Raw genomic sequence first — 13,094 nt, forward strand, 5'->3', positions numbered from 1 at the left:
TCATCTGTCTTTGTGGAACTGCTCTTGGGGGCCAGCTCAATCAGAGTAGTTCCCATGGCCTGCCCCTGCCTGTACTCATAGGACTGGCATGCAGCAGAACAATGACCAAGCTGCCACAGCACTCAGGCCTTTCACTGACCCAGGAGAGACTGGAAGTGGAAAGAGAACAGCCCTGGAAGTCCAGGTGCTGGTGCTCCCAGGCAGTGCTGCTGTGCTGGGACTCTTTTCTCACCAAAATCTGCACAGGACCTGGCCCTGAAGCTCTGGAGAAGCCCTGGAGAAAGAATCTCAGGAATGAAAATGTTAATGCAAGGTTCTTTATTTTTTCAACCAAAGAAAGAGCAGAGGTCCTGCTGCACAAACTCTTGGTCAGCAAAGCAGAGAATGTGTTAGAAAAGGGATGACAGTTTGATAAAGAGTAAAACACCACCACCACTAAGTAGAGAGACCAGGCTGGGCCTGCACTGAGTGACATCAGAACTGCTCTGCAGGAGAAGACAAAGAGTTTATTGCTTCTGAAAGCATCCAGGGATCAGTTGGCTCAGGGCAGCCTTGAGCTCCTGGTTCCTCAGGCTGTAGATGAGAGGGTTCACTGCTGGAGGCACCACTGAGTACAGAACTGACAACACCAGGTCCAGGGATGGGGAGGAGATGGAGGAGGGCTTCAGATACGCAAAGAAGGCAGTGGTGAGAAACAGGGAGACGACAGCCAGGTGAGGGAGGCAGGTGGCAAAGGCTTTGTGGCGTCCCTGCTGAGAGGGGATCCTCAGCACTGCCCTGAAGATCTGCACATAGGACACCACAATGAACACAAAACAGAAAAATGATAAACAGACACTGGCCACAAGAAGCCAAACCTCCCTGAGGTAGGATGTGGAGCAGGAGAGCTTGAGGATCTGGGGGATTTCACAGAAGAACTGGTGCAGAGCATTGCCCTGGCAGAGGGGCAGGGAAAATGTATTGGCTGTGTGCAGCAGAGCATAGAGAAAGCCAGAGGCCCAGGCAGCTGCTGCCAGGTGGAGACAAACTCTGCTGCCCAGGAGGGTCTCATAGTGCAGGGGTCTGCAGATGGCAACGTAGCGATCGTAGGACATGGTGGTGAGGAGAAAATACTCTGCTGAAAGCATAAACAGGATAAAAAAGACTTGTGCAGCACATCCTCCATAGGAGATATCCCTGGTGTCCCTCAGGGAATTAGTCATGGATTTGGGCACAGTGGTGGAGATGGCACCCAGGTCAAGGAAGGCAAGGTTGAGGAGGAAGAAGTACATGGGGGTGTGGAGGTGGTGGTCCCAGGCTATGGTGGTGATGATGAGGCCATTGCCCAGCAGGGCAGCCAGGTAGATGGCCAGGAAGAGGCAGAAGTGCAGGAGCTGCAGCTGCCTTGTGCCTGGGAATGGCAGGAGGAGGAAGTGGGTGATGGAGCTGCAGCTGCTGTTGGACATCTGCTGCCTCTGGCCCTGGAGACCTGTCCAAGGAGGGAAAGGCAGTGAAAAGTTAGGGCACACTTCTCTCAGCCTCATTGTGAGCCCTGTCCCTGAGCTGCAGGAGGAATGAGCTCATTCCCCATCACTACCAACCCATGGCAGAGTTCACCAGAGCTTCAAATGCAGCAGGGATCCAGAATTGCCATGAAGATTCCTCTGGAGTCAGAACAGAAAGTGACCAACAGCCCAATGCCAGGGAACAAGAGTCCCATTGTGGTAGGTTCAAATTTCCCCTAGCATTAGCTTTGCCAGAGCAGCTCAGTTAGAAGCAAATGAAGCTGTATTGACAAGCAAGAGCTACACTCTACAATGGAATGCAATGAACAGGTACAGAACATACAGGAGTGACAATATTAGACTGGTACCAAATGACATGAAACCCCCCTGGTCAGAGACCAGGGAAGTTGTTCCAGTGCCCCTACCCTCTAACCCCCTGTTCCAAGAGAGAAAGGAGGAGTGGAGAGAGAAAAAAAGCAGTGGGTTAGACTTAGCCAAGGCCAGCCAAAGCAGGTGATCTCTCTCAAGTGAATCAAAACAGCTGAGATCAGAAGAGAAGAGAGAGAATTGTTATGGTACAGCTCCTCTGACTCCAGATATTTATCCAATCAATTTGTTTAGAATAATCTTTTCTTTTCCTTTTCACACCCAAGAGTGATCTATTTATTTTGTTTCTACTTTTCTGCTCAAAATCTGTAACTAAATTTTAAAGGCATAGCCTAAAACCACCACACCCATGGAGAGCTGGAGAAACAGGGAGCAGGCCTGCAGTGCTGCAGAGAGAGTGAAGGGAAGAGAGAAAGGAAGAGGGGCTGGGGGTGAAGCCTTCTCCTTACCCAGCTCTGCTCACTGCTGCTCACAGGGTGGAACTGAAGGGCTTTGGTCCTCCTTCTGTGTGCACACTCCAGGAGCCTTCAGCTGAGTGTCAGCTGCTGAGATGGAGATGCCTCCAGGAGCTACAGCTGCAGTGTCCTGCACCCACAGCCTCACTGTGTCAGTGACTGCAGTGACTTCTCCTCTAGTGAGCTCTCAGTCACCCTCCCAGTCCTGGCCACCTCAAAGCTGCCATCCTCATGTCCCTGAGATCCTCTGGCAGTGTCCTCAGCCCTCCTGTGCTGTGCAGAGGAGCTGTTCCTGGCCAGAGCTGTCTCCTGCAGCGCTGCCTCCTTGCCAGCAGCAACGTCCAGCCCAGGAGCCTGGTGCAGCTCAGAAGCACAAGACCAGCCCAAGGCACTTAAAGGACTTCTCTGGTGGCTTTGTTGCCAAGTCCATGAACCTCAGAGACTGACAAGCTGATGAAACCTCTCCAGAAGTCAAAGTCAGATTCAAACTCTGAACTTTCTTCTACTCTTAATGGGTCCCAGTGAAGCATACTGGGAAAGGGTCCCCAGGGTCTGGTTAGAGCAGAAGGAGACAGTGGATGCAAGGGAAGCATCACTGGAGGCACTGAAGCATCTCCAGGCTGTGGTGAGAGCAGAGTACTGAGACAGTGCTGACAGGTCAGGACAAGCAGCTCAAGGTGGCTCTGCTGCTGAGGAAGCCTGGAGGGGTTCCACTGATCCAAAGGGCCAAGCCCTGACCCTCAGCCACTGGCAAGGCAGATCCTGTCCCTCACTTCACAGCTCAGGGCTCAGGGCTCTGCTGGGGGCAGTGGGGAGTGAGGGTGAGCAGTGACCAGGGTAGGATCTTGTCAGGTTTTGCTGTGATTTGCTTCCAAAGAGACAACTCTTGCTGATAAGGAATGAAATGTACCTTTAAATATAATTTTTATCAGATACTTTGTGCAATAAAAACCTCTCCAATTAGCTGCAGAAATCTTGGCAATAATGAGAGGTTCAGCAGTATTTAATGAGCCCCATGGAGTATTTGGGGCTGATTGCATCATCCTTAGGTACTGCCAGGAGACTCTGCCAAGGTACTGCCAAGAAGCCTCTCAAGAAGTCCAAGTCAGAAGAAAACTCCAAAGTACCTTGAAGCACTGATTGGCCTCACTGAGGCTTGTTACTGACAAAGGCTCCCCAGGGACTCGTTAGAGCAGCTTGTTAGAGGCCAGGATTGCAGGGAGACAAAGGCAAAGTACAGGGGAGAAAAACTTGCCTTTGGTCTAGGAAGCAGAAAGGCCAAGCCCTGACCACTGCCCTTGCAATAGAAGAACCTCAAAGCCTGAAAGCAAAGTTTCTCCTCAAAGGCCTTGGTGGCAGAGGCAACTGCCAGAGCCAAGGGCACAAAGACCATGGTCCTGTTGGGCCTCTCAGCCTTGCCAGAGCCCTTGGCCATCCCTACTGCAGCCTCTCCTACACTGTCCCATGCCTTTAGGTCTTTCCCTTCAGTCTGCTGACACCAATCTTGCTTCCCCACTAAGCTCTCCCCCTGCCATTTCCATCCCTTCCCTGAGCTGTCTCAACTCTCCCTGCCATTTCCCGACACCTCTAGATGGCCTCATGCATAGCAGCTCTGCCCTTTCAGGGACATTTCTTTGGCCTCACCTCCACTCTGAACCTTTCAAACTGCACTTTGTGGAGGTTTTGGTCTCGTAACACACCCAAGGAGAGCTCCATCCTCTCTGAAACCACCCTTCAGCCATGTGCACACTGCTATGGCAGTGCTCTGAACCCCATTCACCAGTCTGAAGCAGCCCAGGTCCCTCAGCCTCTCTGTCTGAAAGCCTGCACAGACTCCCTGTTGGTGGAGCAGGAATTGTTTATTGGCACAGATCAAGCAGTTTATACAGGAAAAATCCAGCAGGCTAAGCAACTCCCTGACATTCTTCCACCACTGCTGCTCACTGAATTTCCTCCTTTGAGCTGCAGCTGGCCATTGTTATCTTCATCCCATATCAGGTTGAGTTTCTCCAGCATGGGGGCAAGTGTCCTCCTGTCTCGCACTCCAGGTTGTTCACCACACTCAGCTCTTCTTTATCACCAGGCCAGCCTTCCAGTATCAGCAGCCTGTTGTTCTTTCTTGTCCTGAAACCCTCCACAGATACTTTCTGCTTTCCTACAACTCCCCATTTTTATATGGTTTAAACCAGCAGCCATCACTTGTGCCCTGACCATCCTCCTGTTCCTAAAAGATATGATTACAAACACCATTAACACTATAATTACAATGCCAATCACCACAAGGATTCCACCTTAACCCACACTCATAGATTCAGACCTGAGAACCAATTGTTTGGATTCAGCCAGCTCAGCTCTTTGTTCAGTGCTTGCCATGTTGAATCAATCCTCACCTGTTGTGTATTTGCTAGCTGCAGTTCCAGCTGATGCTTCAATGTTTGAACATTATATTTCCAGGAGCTTTCAAAGGCCCCTTGTAAATGTGACCTGAGTGAGTTCCAATCATGCTGAGAGTCATTCCAAGACAAGGATGTTACACACATGTCCTGCTTATGATATTCCCAATCACACTGCAGTATCATATGGGTCTGCAAGGCAGCTTGTTGGTCTCCTAACCAAACAACACTGGCCTCAAGCATGCATAACCTTGCCATTATTTCCTCATCTATAGCTTCCTGCAGATGCAGATCATTTGTCACATTGGTCAATAAAGTTCTCACTGTGTCCACAGTTTGTATGCCCTTTGTCAGAGCTGTAACTGAAGCAGCTGGGGATGCTAATATTATCACAGCTGATATTATGGCAAACATTAACCATCCCACAAATCTTTTTGTCCTTTCTCTAGAATCTTTTAGTCCCTGGTCTAATGGCCTGAGAACATGATCCAATCCATTCTCACTCTCCCACCCTCTTGTCATATTCACTGGGTTCCATACCTCTGCCCTTCTTCAACAGGGAATGATCATGCTCTGCTGATCAATGTCCTTATTGTAATGGGTTGGGGCAGACCCCTCCCCACCACGGGCAGAAATAACGACTCAGACAAACAGATTGCAAAAGTGATGGAAAGTTTAAATGGGAAAACAATAAAAACAACAATGAAAGTTGTACAGAGAACCACAAGCACTGTGACAAAAGAGAGAGATCCCAGAACATACCCAAGAACATCCCATCCCCACCTGGGGGTACACCCAAACCCCCCAGGGCTCTTTCCTCCCCCCCAAACCCAGCCTTGGGCCTGGGCAGGCCCAAGGGAGGCAGCTCATGCCATTTTACCTAGGCAGCAGCAGGGGACAAAAGAGGAAGTGAAGATCCCATGTGGATGTTTTATAGGGGAGCAGGGCATTATGGGAATGCAATACCTGGTTTCCTGTGACCACCCCCCTGGGCTGGGCCCACCGCTTGGGACCTCCCAGGTGTGGTCTGTGCAGTGGCATCCGGGCCAGCACCCAGCCTAAACCCCCACACTTATCACTAACACAAGTCTTAAAGGTAATATTGCTACAACTAAAGTGATAAATGCTTGATTCGTTATAGATTATACAATCAACAGCTATGCCTAACACCTATGGGTGGGTAGTACACACAGCAGCAAAGGAACTAGAAAGTACAGGTTCTACTAAGATGCCTTTACACCTACGAGGTGGTGGAGTCACCATCACTGGAGGTGTTTAGAGGGAGACTTGATGGAGTGCTTGGTGCCATGGTTTAGTTGATTAGATGGTGTTGGATGATAGGTTGGACTCGATGATCTTGAAGGTCTCTTCCAACCTGGTCTATTCTATTCTATTCTATTCTATTCTACTCTACTCTAAATAGTTCTCTTTACCAATGGTAAAGCTAACCTCCACAACTGTTTCCTTATCACACTTTCAGCACCATTCCATGAGAGCTGTGACACAGGGCCTTCCCATGATACACAAGGTGATTTTATCTTTGTGGATTCACACCAAGAGATACAAGAGTTAGCCTCTTACACCACCCTGTCAATCAAAGATGGAAGCAAGGAAGAAAGAAAGGAAGGAAAGAAGTTTTAAACAATTTTTACAATAGACATGAGTTTTGATTGGCTAATGGCACCAATCTGTTTTACACCATCATTAGACACCAGTAGCATATTGGACACTACATTTTGAATCAGTTATATAAAATTACACAAGGTAAAAGAGTAACAATGCTGAACCCCATAGCAAATAGGACAAAATTTGTTTCATCCCTGTTCCTCCTGGAAGCCAGGAGAACAAATCCATAACCTACACCCTGCCCCGACAGTCCTTCAGTTGGAACTGAAGTGAGAGCTTCCTTCCTGATTCAAATGGATCTGCAGGGACACCAGGAAGGTAGAGTCCTTGAAAGATGTCTTCTGTGATGATGCTGTGAAGAAACTTTTTTCCAAGGGTTGCAGCCTGCAAAACTTGAGAGGTCTTTTATATTGTAGCAAGACAAATCCATCTGTCAATACATCAAGGAATCTTCAGCATTCGAGTTTAAATGAGAAACACAACCTCAAAACATACAAAACTGCTATTGCCAGGTTTCTCACACAGGCACAGAGGTTCTCTGAGCCACCCCCTCAGGTGCTGTCCCTGAAAGAGTTGGCTTAATTGCTTTGAATGGGTCTGTAAGTACCCTTGATTGTTACAACTTCTTTCAAAGCCAAGCTAAACACAAACCCTTTCCCCCAAACCATGTTCCCTGCACACACATATACCCCACCTTATTTTTTGTTTGGAGTCCTTAATGATTCACCCTGAGAACAGGGTGCCCTCTGATCTGACAAACGGACCAACCCCCTGCTGGTATCACGAGATGCCAGAAGGGCAGAGGGTAGAGAACCTCAGGAGTCCTCTCACAAGTCCTTTATTACAGCTTTGCAGAGTCCCCAGCATGACAGAGTCTTAGAGTGTCCTTAACATCACAAGGCCCAGAAGTCCTTAACAGAAGAAGTAGCTAACAGGAGTGGAAGTCCCTAAGCCAATCTCTCTTGCCCAAAGTACCTCATTTTGGTAGACTTTCTTCCTTCTCCCATTGATTCATGGCAGCAGTAGAATCCAGCCCTGTGTACAAACTAAAGCATGCTCCAATCAAAGGTGCCAGCACCTCTGGCTCATGCAGGATCCTGTTCTTGGTTCACACAGGAAAACAACTTTGCAGCTTGGAGTTGGTCAGCAGAGAATCAGAGGCTCTACACATGGCCCAGCAGCTGCCCTTGTTTGCAGAACAGCAGCTGCAGGATAGGAAAGGAGGAGAAGCAGGGAATTCTAAAGCAAGGGATCAGCACCACCTGGCATCCAGCGCTGGCTCACCAGCCCTAAAGGCTTCCCGCAGTGGGGCAGCTCCACACCCCCAAGTTGCTCTCACAGGTTGAGAATTTCCCAGGCCCACCTGCAGTTGCACTTCCTTAGCTGCTTCCCAGTTCCTTGCCCAAGTGCCCTTCTGGTGTTCTCTGCATGTTGGATAGCTCCAGACTGTGCCTGTGGCAGTTATTTGTGGGGAGAGGTCTCTCCAGCTGCAGACCATGACATTTGCACAGGCACTTTCAGCTCCCAATGCAGCATCTTGAGCACAGGGCTTGTGGATTTGTGCAGCAGCTCAGCCAGCTCCAGCTTGCCTAGCAACAGCTCACGGTTCTGCCAGGCACACTGCTGAGAGCTGCAGAATTAAGCTGAGATCCAAATGTAAGACAAACATCCTGGGGGAGCATTTCTGGGCACTGTGCTGAGGCACAGCATCCTTTCTTGCAGTGATTTCACTCTTTACACTCTTAAATATCCTGAAAACTCAATAGTCAAAGAAATCTCTTCCCACTTCTGTGTGGATGGAAAGGCTGAGGGAAGCCCCAGGTGAGCAGGAATCCATCAGGAACAGTGCTGAGCTAGGGAGAAGAGTTTTGGAAGCCCCAGGCCTGCTGGAAAGCAGCAGAGTTCTGTAGTGGAAAGCTGTCAGAAGCCCTCCAAAGGCTTCCAAACACCTCCCTTACATCCCCTCTGCACCCTCCAAAGATTATGAAAACCAATCCTAGAACCCTCCAGCACCCCCCCCCAAACACCTAACATCCCTTGACACAATGAAAAAAAACACTGAGATGTCCCTGAGAACTTCACTTTGACCTCCCTGAACTGGGCACACAGCTCCAGCCCCATTCCTAGGGAGCAAATGTCCTCAGTATTTGGGCATTGTGGGCAGGAATGTCTAAGATACAAACAATCAGGCAGGATTTGGGGAACTTTGGCCTTGTATCAATGAAACTGGGCAATGGACAGATGATTTTTTACCCCAGGGAGACACAGATTGGGGAAGAAGCAGACAAACCCTGGTAAAGCTCTGTCCCGTTCCAATGGCAGCTCTGGCCGTGCCAACTCAGCACTGTAATTGTTCTCATCAGCACTAATTGGTGTTCAGAAGGGCAGGAGGTGTTTGTTCCTGCTGGAGCCCCCAGCCTCTGAGAAATGCAGAAGAAAAAGAGACCATTTGGGTTCAATTTGCTGCAAAAGGCTACTTAGGCAGGTCAGGATGATCCCAATGGAGCCTGGGTGGATCTATTTGTTCCTTCCCCGCAGTCTAGCCTGGTCACCGGTATGGGTGCAGCGATGCTGGCTGAGGTGCCCCTTTTTGGTGAAGCTCTTGCCGCACTCAGCACAGGGGAAAGGCTTCTCTCCGGTGTGGATGCGTCGGTGGATGATGAGACTGGAGCTTCGTTTGACGTTCTTGCCTCACTCCCTGCAGCTGGAGGACTTCTCAGTACTGTGCACCCTGCGGTGCTGGCAAAGGGAGGACCTCTGGGTGAAGCTCTTACCACAGTCGGCACAGCTGTATGGTTTCTCACCACTGTGGATCAGTTGATGCCGGAGGTATGACGTGCTCTTGGTAAAGCTCTTTCCACACGCAGCACAGGGGAACAGATGCTCTCCAGTGTGGATACGGCGGTGGATGGTAAGACTGGAGCTTTGTTTGAAGCTCTTGCCGCAGTCCCTACAGCTGAAGGACTTCTCACTAGTGTGGGTGAGGTGGTGCTGCCTAAGATGAGAGATCCTCCTGAACCGCTTGCCACAGTTGTCACGAGACGGGTTTCTCTCCAGTGTGGGTGAGGCAGTGCTGGGTGAGACTATAGCGCTGGGTGAAGCTCTGCCCGCAGTCAGCACAGGTGAACGGGTTCTCCCCGTGTGGGTGCGGCAGTGCCGAGTGAGCTTGCCACGCTGGGTGAAGCTGCGTCCGCACGCAGCACAGGTGACCGGTTTCTCCCCAGTGTGGGTGCGGCAGTGCTGGATGAGACTATACCGCTGGGTGAACCTCTGGCCGCAGTCAGCACAAGTGAACGGTTTCTCCCCAGTGTGGGTGCGGCGGTGCTGGATGAGCTCAGAGTTCCAGCGGAACCTCTTGCCACAGTCACCACAAACGAAGGGCCGGGAGCCAGGCTGTGGGCAGTGGTGCTTCACTGACTCTGAGCTATCTGGGAAGCTCTGCCCACACTCAAGACACTGATTCAGCTCTTTGGGTGACACTGAGGGACCTGCTCTGGCTTCATCCTCCTCCATACATTCCTCCTGCTCATCCTGGTCACCTTCATCATCATCATTATCCTCCTCTTCATAAATGTCATTCTCAGCATCATCCTCCATCTTGTCCTCTTTTTCCTCCTCAACCTCCTCTACCTTTGTACTGCATATTGGCTTCTCCAACTTGATCTCTGGGTGCTGCTTCTTGCCTGGGTCCTTCTGTGAGGCCATACTGTGGGAGGGGTTACAGCTCTGCAATAAAGAAGATGGAAGCACCTGAGCCCAGGATCTCAAACCCTCAGATCCTGCCTAGGTCATGACAGTCCCTGACTCCCAACACCCAGCTGGAGGAGAGAGTACAGAGGGGACCTCAAACCTTCAGTTTCTGCCACAGTGTGGGCTCAGACCTCCAATACCTGTGCTGAGACCCCAGGTTCCTGTGATCAGTGCCCTGAGGTACCCTGAGGCTTACAAGTGGTCTTGTCCCACTCTCCTCGAGCCTGGTGGCATTGGCAGGGTGGTTCCTGGTCCAGCCCTGTCCTTTGAACTCAGACAATGGAGGCAGCACCACTGAACAAGGAACACCAAACCACCTCCAACCTTCTCCCACCACCCTCCAGATCCCAACCCCCAAACATCATCCCCTGATCACAACTCACCCCCCGCAGCCTGGAGCATTCCTCAATTCCCACAACACCTGATGTGCCTCAGAGCTCCTGGAGAGTGAAATATGCTGGACAGGAGGAGGTGGTGGAGGCTGGGAGCTGCCCTGGGGGCCTAGGATCCTGCTGTTAACCCACTCTGGGTTTCTTACCTGTTGGGTTTTTCCAAGCACAAATCTGCAAACTCTGCTCTTCCCCAGCACACAGGGGCAGGGATGATGGAGAGAGGACTCAGCCCCTGCCACAGAGAAGCAAAGGGCTCAGAGGATAGCACAGACCTGCAAGGGATGGCTCAGCACTGCCCAGGACCAGGCAGCACAGCTCAGCCTTGCTGGGGGCAGCTCCCAAGCCCAGCAGCACAGCCACAGCACACAGCCAGGGCTGATCAAGATGGGAGGCCTCAGCAAGTGCAGACTCAGCTCCTTGCCCAGCACACAGCTGCAGGCCAGCACCACAACACAGCTGCCTCCACACAGCCTCTCCCAGGCCTTGCCTAAAGCTTCCTCCCACTGCCTGCCCAGGCCTCTGCTGCCTGCAGCTGCATTTGACAGCACATCTTGCCCTGGACCCAGCTCTCCTCCCTGGCCCTGCCCCCACCACACCCACTCTGTGCTCAGCTCTGCCCTGCACACCTCTCTAATGACCACTCCAAACTCCCAGAAGTTCCTAATAGCACCCAAAAAGCCTTTGAAATCTCACTGCTAAGATCCTTGGGGAGCTTTGGAGGAGGTTTTGTCTTTTCAAAACTCTTCAAATCTGCCTGAAAAATCATCCAAACATCTTCAGAAGTCACCAAATCCCTTCAGAACTGCTCAGAAACTCAGCTGGAGTGCACAGAGCCCTGAGGCTGATGCAGATCTTGGGACCAGGAACCTCTGGGGCTGGGTTTTGCCCTGGGCTGGGGGTTGGGGAGGGCTCTGTGAGGCTGCCTGTGGGGTTGGGAGGCCAGGAGGATTCCTGGGGTTGGGGGAGGGTTTGTGGGGTTGGGGGTCAGTGGGTCTGGAGGAAGCTCTGGGGGGAGATCGGGGGGAGCCCCTGGGGCTTGGCTTGGGAGCTGCTGGGGTTCTGCTGGGGGTGTCTGTGGGGTACAGCAGCACTCTGTAAGGTTATGGGATGGGGGCTGGGCAGTCATGGGGGGGCTGTAGGTTTCTGGGGAGGTTTGTGGGGTTGGGGGTGGTCAATCTGGGTTGGGAGGGGAAATCTGTGGGGTTCTGATGGGGGCTGTGGGATTGGATCCCTGGGGGTTGAGGGTTGCAATCAGGATCCTTCGGAGCTCATGGGGGGAAAGCTGTGGCTGGGATTAGAATCCACTGGGGCTGGGGGGGGGCTGGGGGATTCTGGGGCTCTGGAATGTTTGGGGGTTTGATGGGGCCTGGATGACCCTGGCACACTGGGTAGGGCAGGAGCCACCCAGGCACCACAGGCCCTGATGAGTCCCCAGCTGTGCCCCCACCCAACAGCAGCTGCAGGAGGGGCTGGGGGTGGATCCTCCCCCTCCAGCCAGGACAACAAAAGGCTCAAGGCCAAGGGGGAGAAGCTGAAGCAGAAGCTGGCAGCCAGCAAACACAATCTGGGGGTGGGAGAGGTGTTCTGGGCAGGGGGGCTGTGGGTTTGGGGTGATTCTCCGCCCAGCTCTGCAGAAGGCCCAGCACCAGGGGCAGGCATTGTGCTGCCAGCCCAAGGGCTGAGGCAGGAGCACCCCTGGCTGCTGGCCCAGCACAGCCAGCTGCAGGCACTGGCACTCGGGGTGGGGTTAAAGCCCTGAACGCCCCAAGCAGCCTCCCCCAGCTCCCTGTGCCACCCCAGGCAGCCCATGCTGCACCCTGCCACAAGCAGGAGGAGCCAAAAATGCCCCCAGGGAAACCACAACAAAAGCCTGAGAGCTAAAATGCCTCCCTGGGACCCTCAGTTACCTCCCTGCACCCCAAAGCTATCCCAAAGGAACCAACAATGGTCCCCAACACCCAGGCAGCAGGAAAGGACTCCCCCACCCCCAAGGGACCCAGCACTGGGGGGGGGCTGTAGAGGGATTCTGGGGGGCAGGGCCCATGGCAGTGCCATTTGGGACCCTGCCTGACCTGGGGGCAAGAAGACTTGGGGGGCAGCAACATTTGGGGACCCTCCTGTTCTTCCCAACCCACTCCAGCTGGGCACTCCTCCAGTGCCACCCAAGTTGGGGACCCCATTGCCCTGGGGGTACTCCCCCCACCTCCTGGCCTCCTCTCACCAGTAGCCTCTCTCCAAATGGGGGCTCCTGCCCAGGAGGCCACCCCAGCCCCAAGCCCTGGGCTCACAGACCAGGCCAGGCCAGGCTCTGAGGTGCCCTCTGGCCAAGCCAAGCTGAGTCCAGCACCAAGCCACTGCTGGACCCCCCTGGACCCTTCCTTGGACCCCCCCAGCAAGGGCAGCGCTCAAGGAGGTGTCCTGCAGCTTGTGCAGGGATGAGAGCAGCTGAGGAGAGAGGGGAGAAGGCAAAGAGAGGGCAGAGAATGACCAGCAGAGAGCTCAGCACCACCCCAGGCTCCCATCCAGGCTGCCAAGGTGCTGCTGGGCACCCACCGGGCTTGGCTGGGGGCAGGGCACCACTGCCAGCTGCAAGTAGCCAAAGGGGCA

The 13,094-nt window shown here is 52.7% G+C and overlaps 2 protein-coding genes across 2 annotated transcripts in view; both read right to left on the reverse strand.

Moving 5' to 3' along the window:
• Positions 1-506: 506 nt before the first annotated feature.
• Positions 507-1,445, reverse strand: LOC137457133 (olfactory receptor 14A16-like). Its single transcript, XM_068168932.1, has one exon. It carries the CDS (start codon positions 1,443-1,445, stop codon positions 507-509), a length of 939 nt encoding a protein of 312 aa, XP_068025033.1.
• Positions 1,446-8,862: 7,417 nt separating this feature from the next.
• The window catches only part of LOC137457128 (zinc finger protein 850-like), a 386,697-nt gene continuing 382,465 nt past the window's right edge, over positions 8,863-13,094 (reverse strand). Inside the window, 3 exon segments of the mRNA XM_068168928.1 lie at positions 8,863-9,301; positions 9,384-9,486; positions 9,489-9,737. Coding sequence (XP_068025029.1) covers positions 8,863-9,301; positions 9,384-9,486; positions 9,489-9,737 — 791 coding nt within the window.

Source organism: Melanerpes formicivorus, unplaced genomic scaffold, assembly GCF_026170545.1.
Source record: "Melanerpes formicivorus ecotype bairdi unplaced genomic scaffold, bMelFor1.0.p_v2 SCAF_160, whole genome shotgun sequence".
In the NCBI taxonomy this organism is placed as follows: domain Eukaryota; kingdom Metazoa; phylum Chordata; class Aves; order Piciformes; family Picidae; genus Melanerpes; species Melanerpes formicivorus.

Coding starts and splice junctions, on each gene's coding strand:
- LOC137457133 (XM_068168932.1), bottom strand. CDS start 1,445: ATGTCCAACAGCAGCTGCAGCTCCATCACCCACTTCCTCCTCCTGCCA.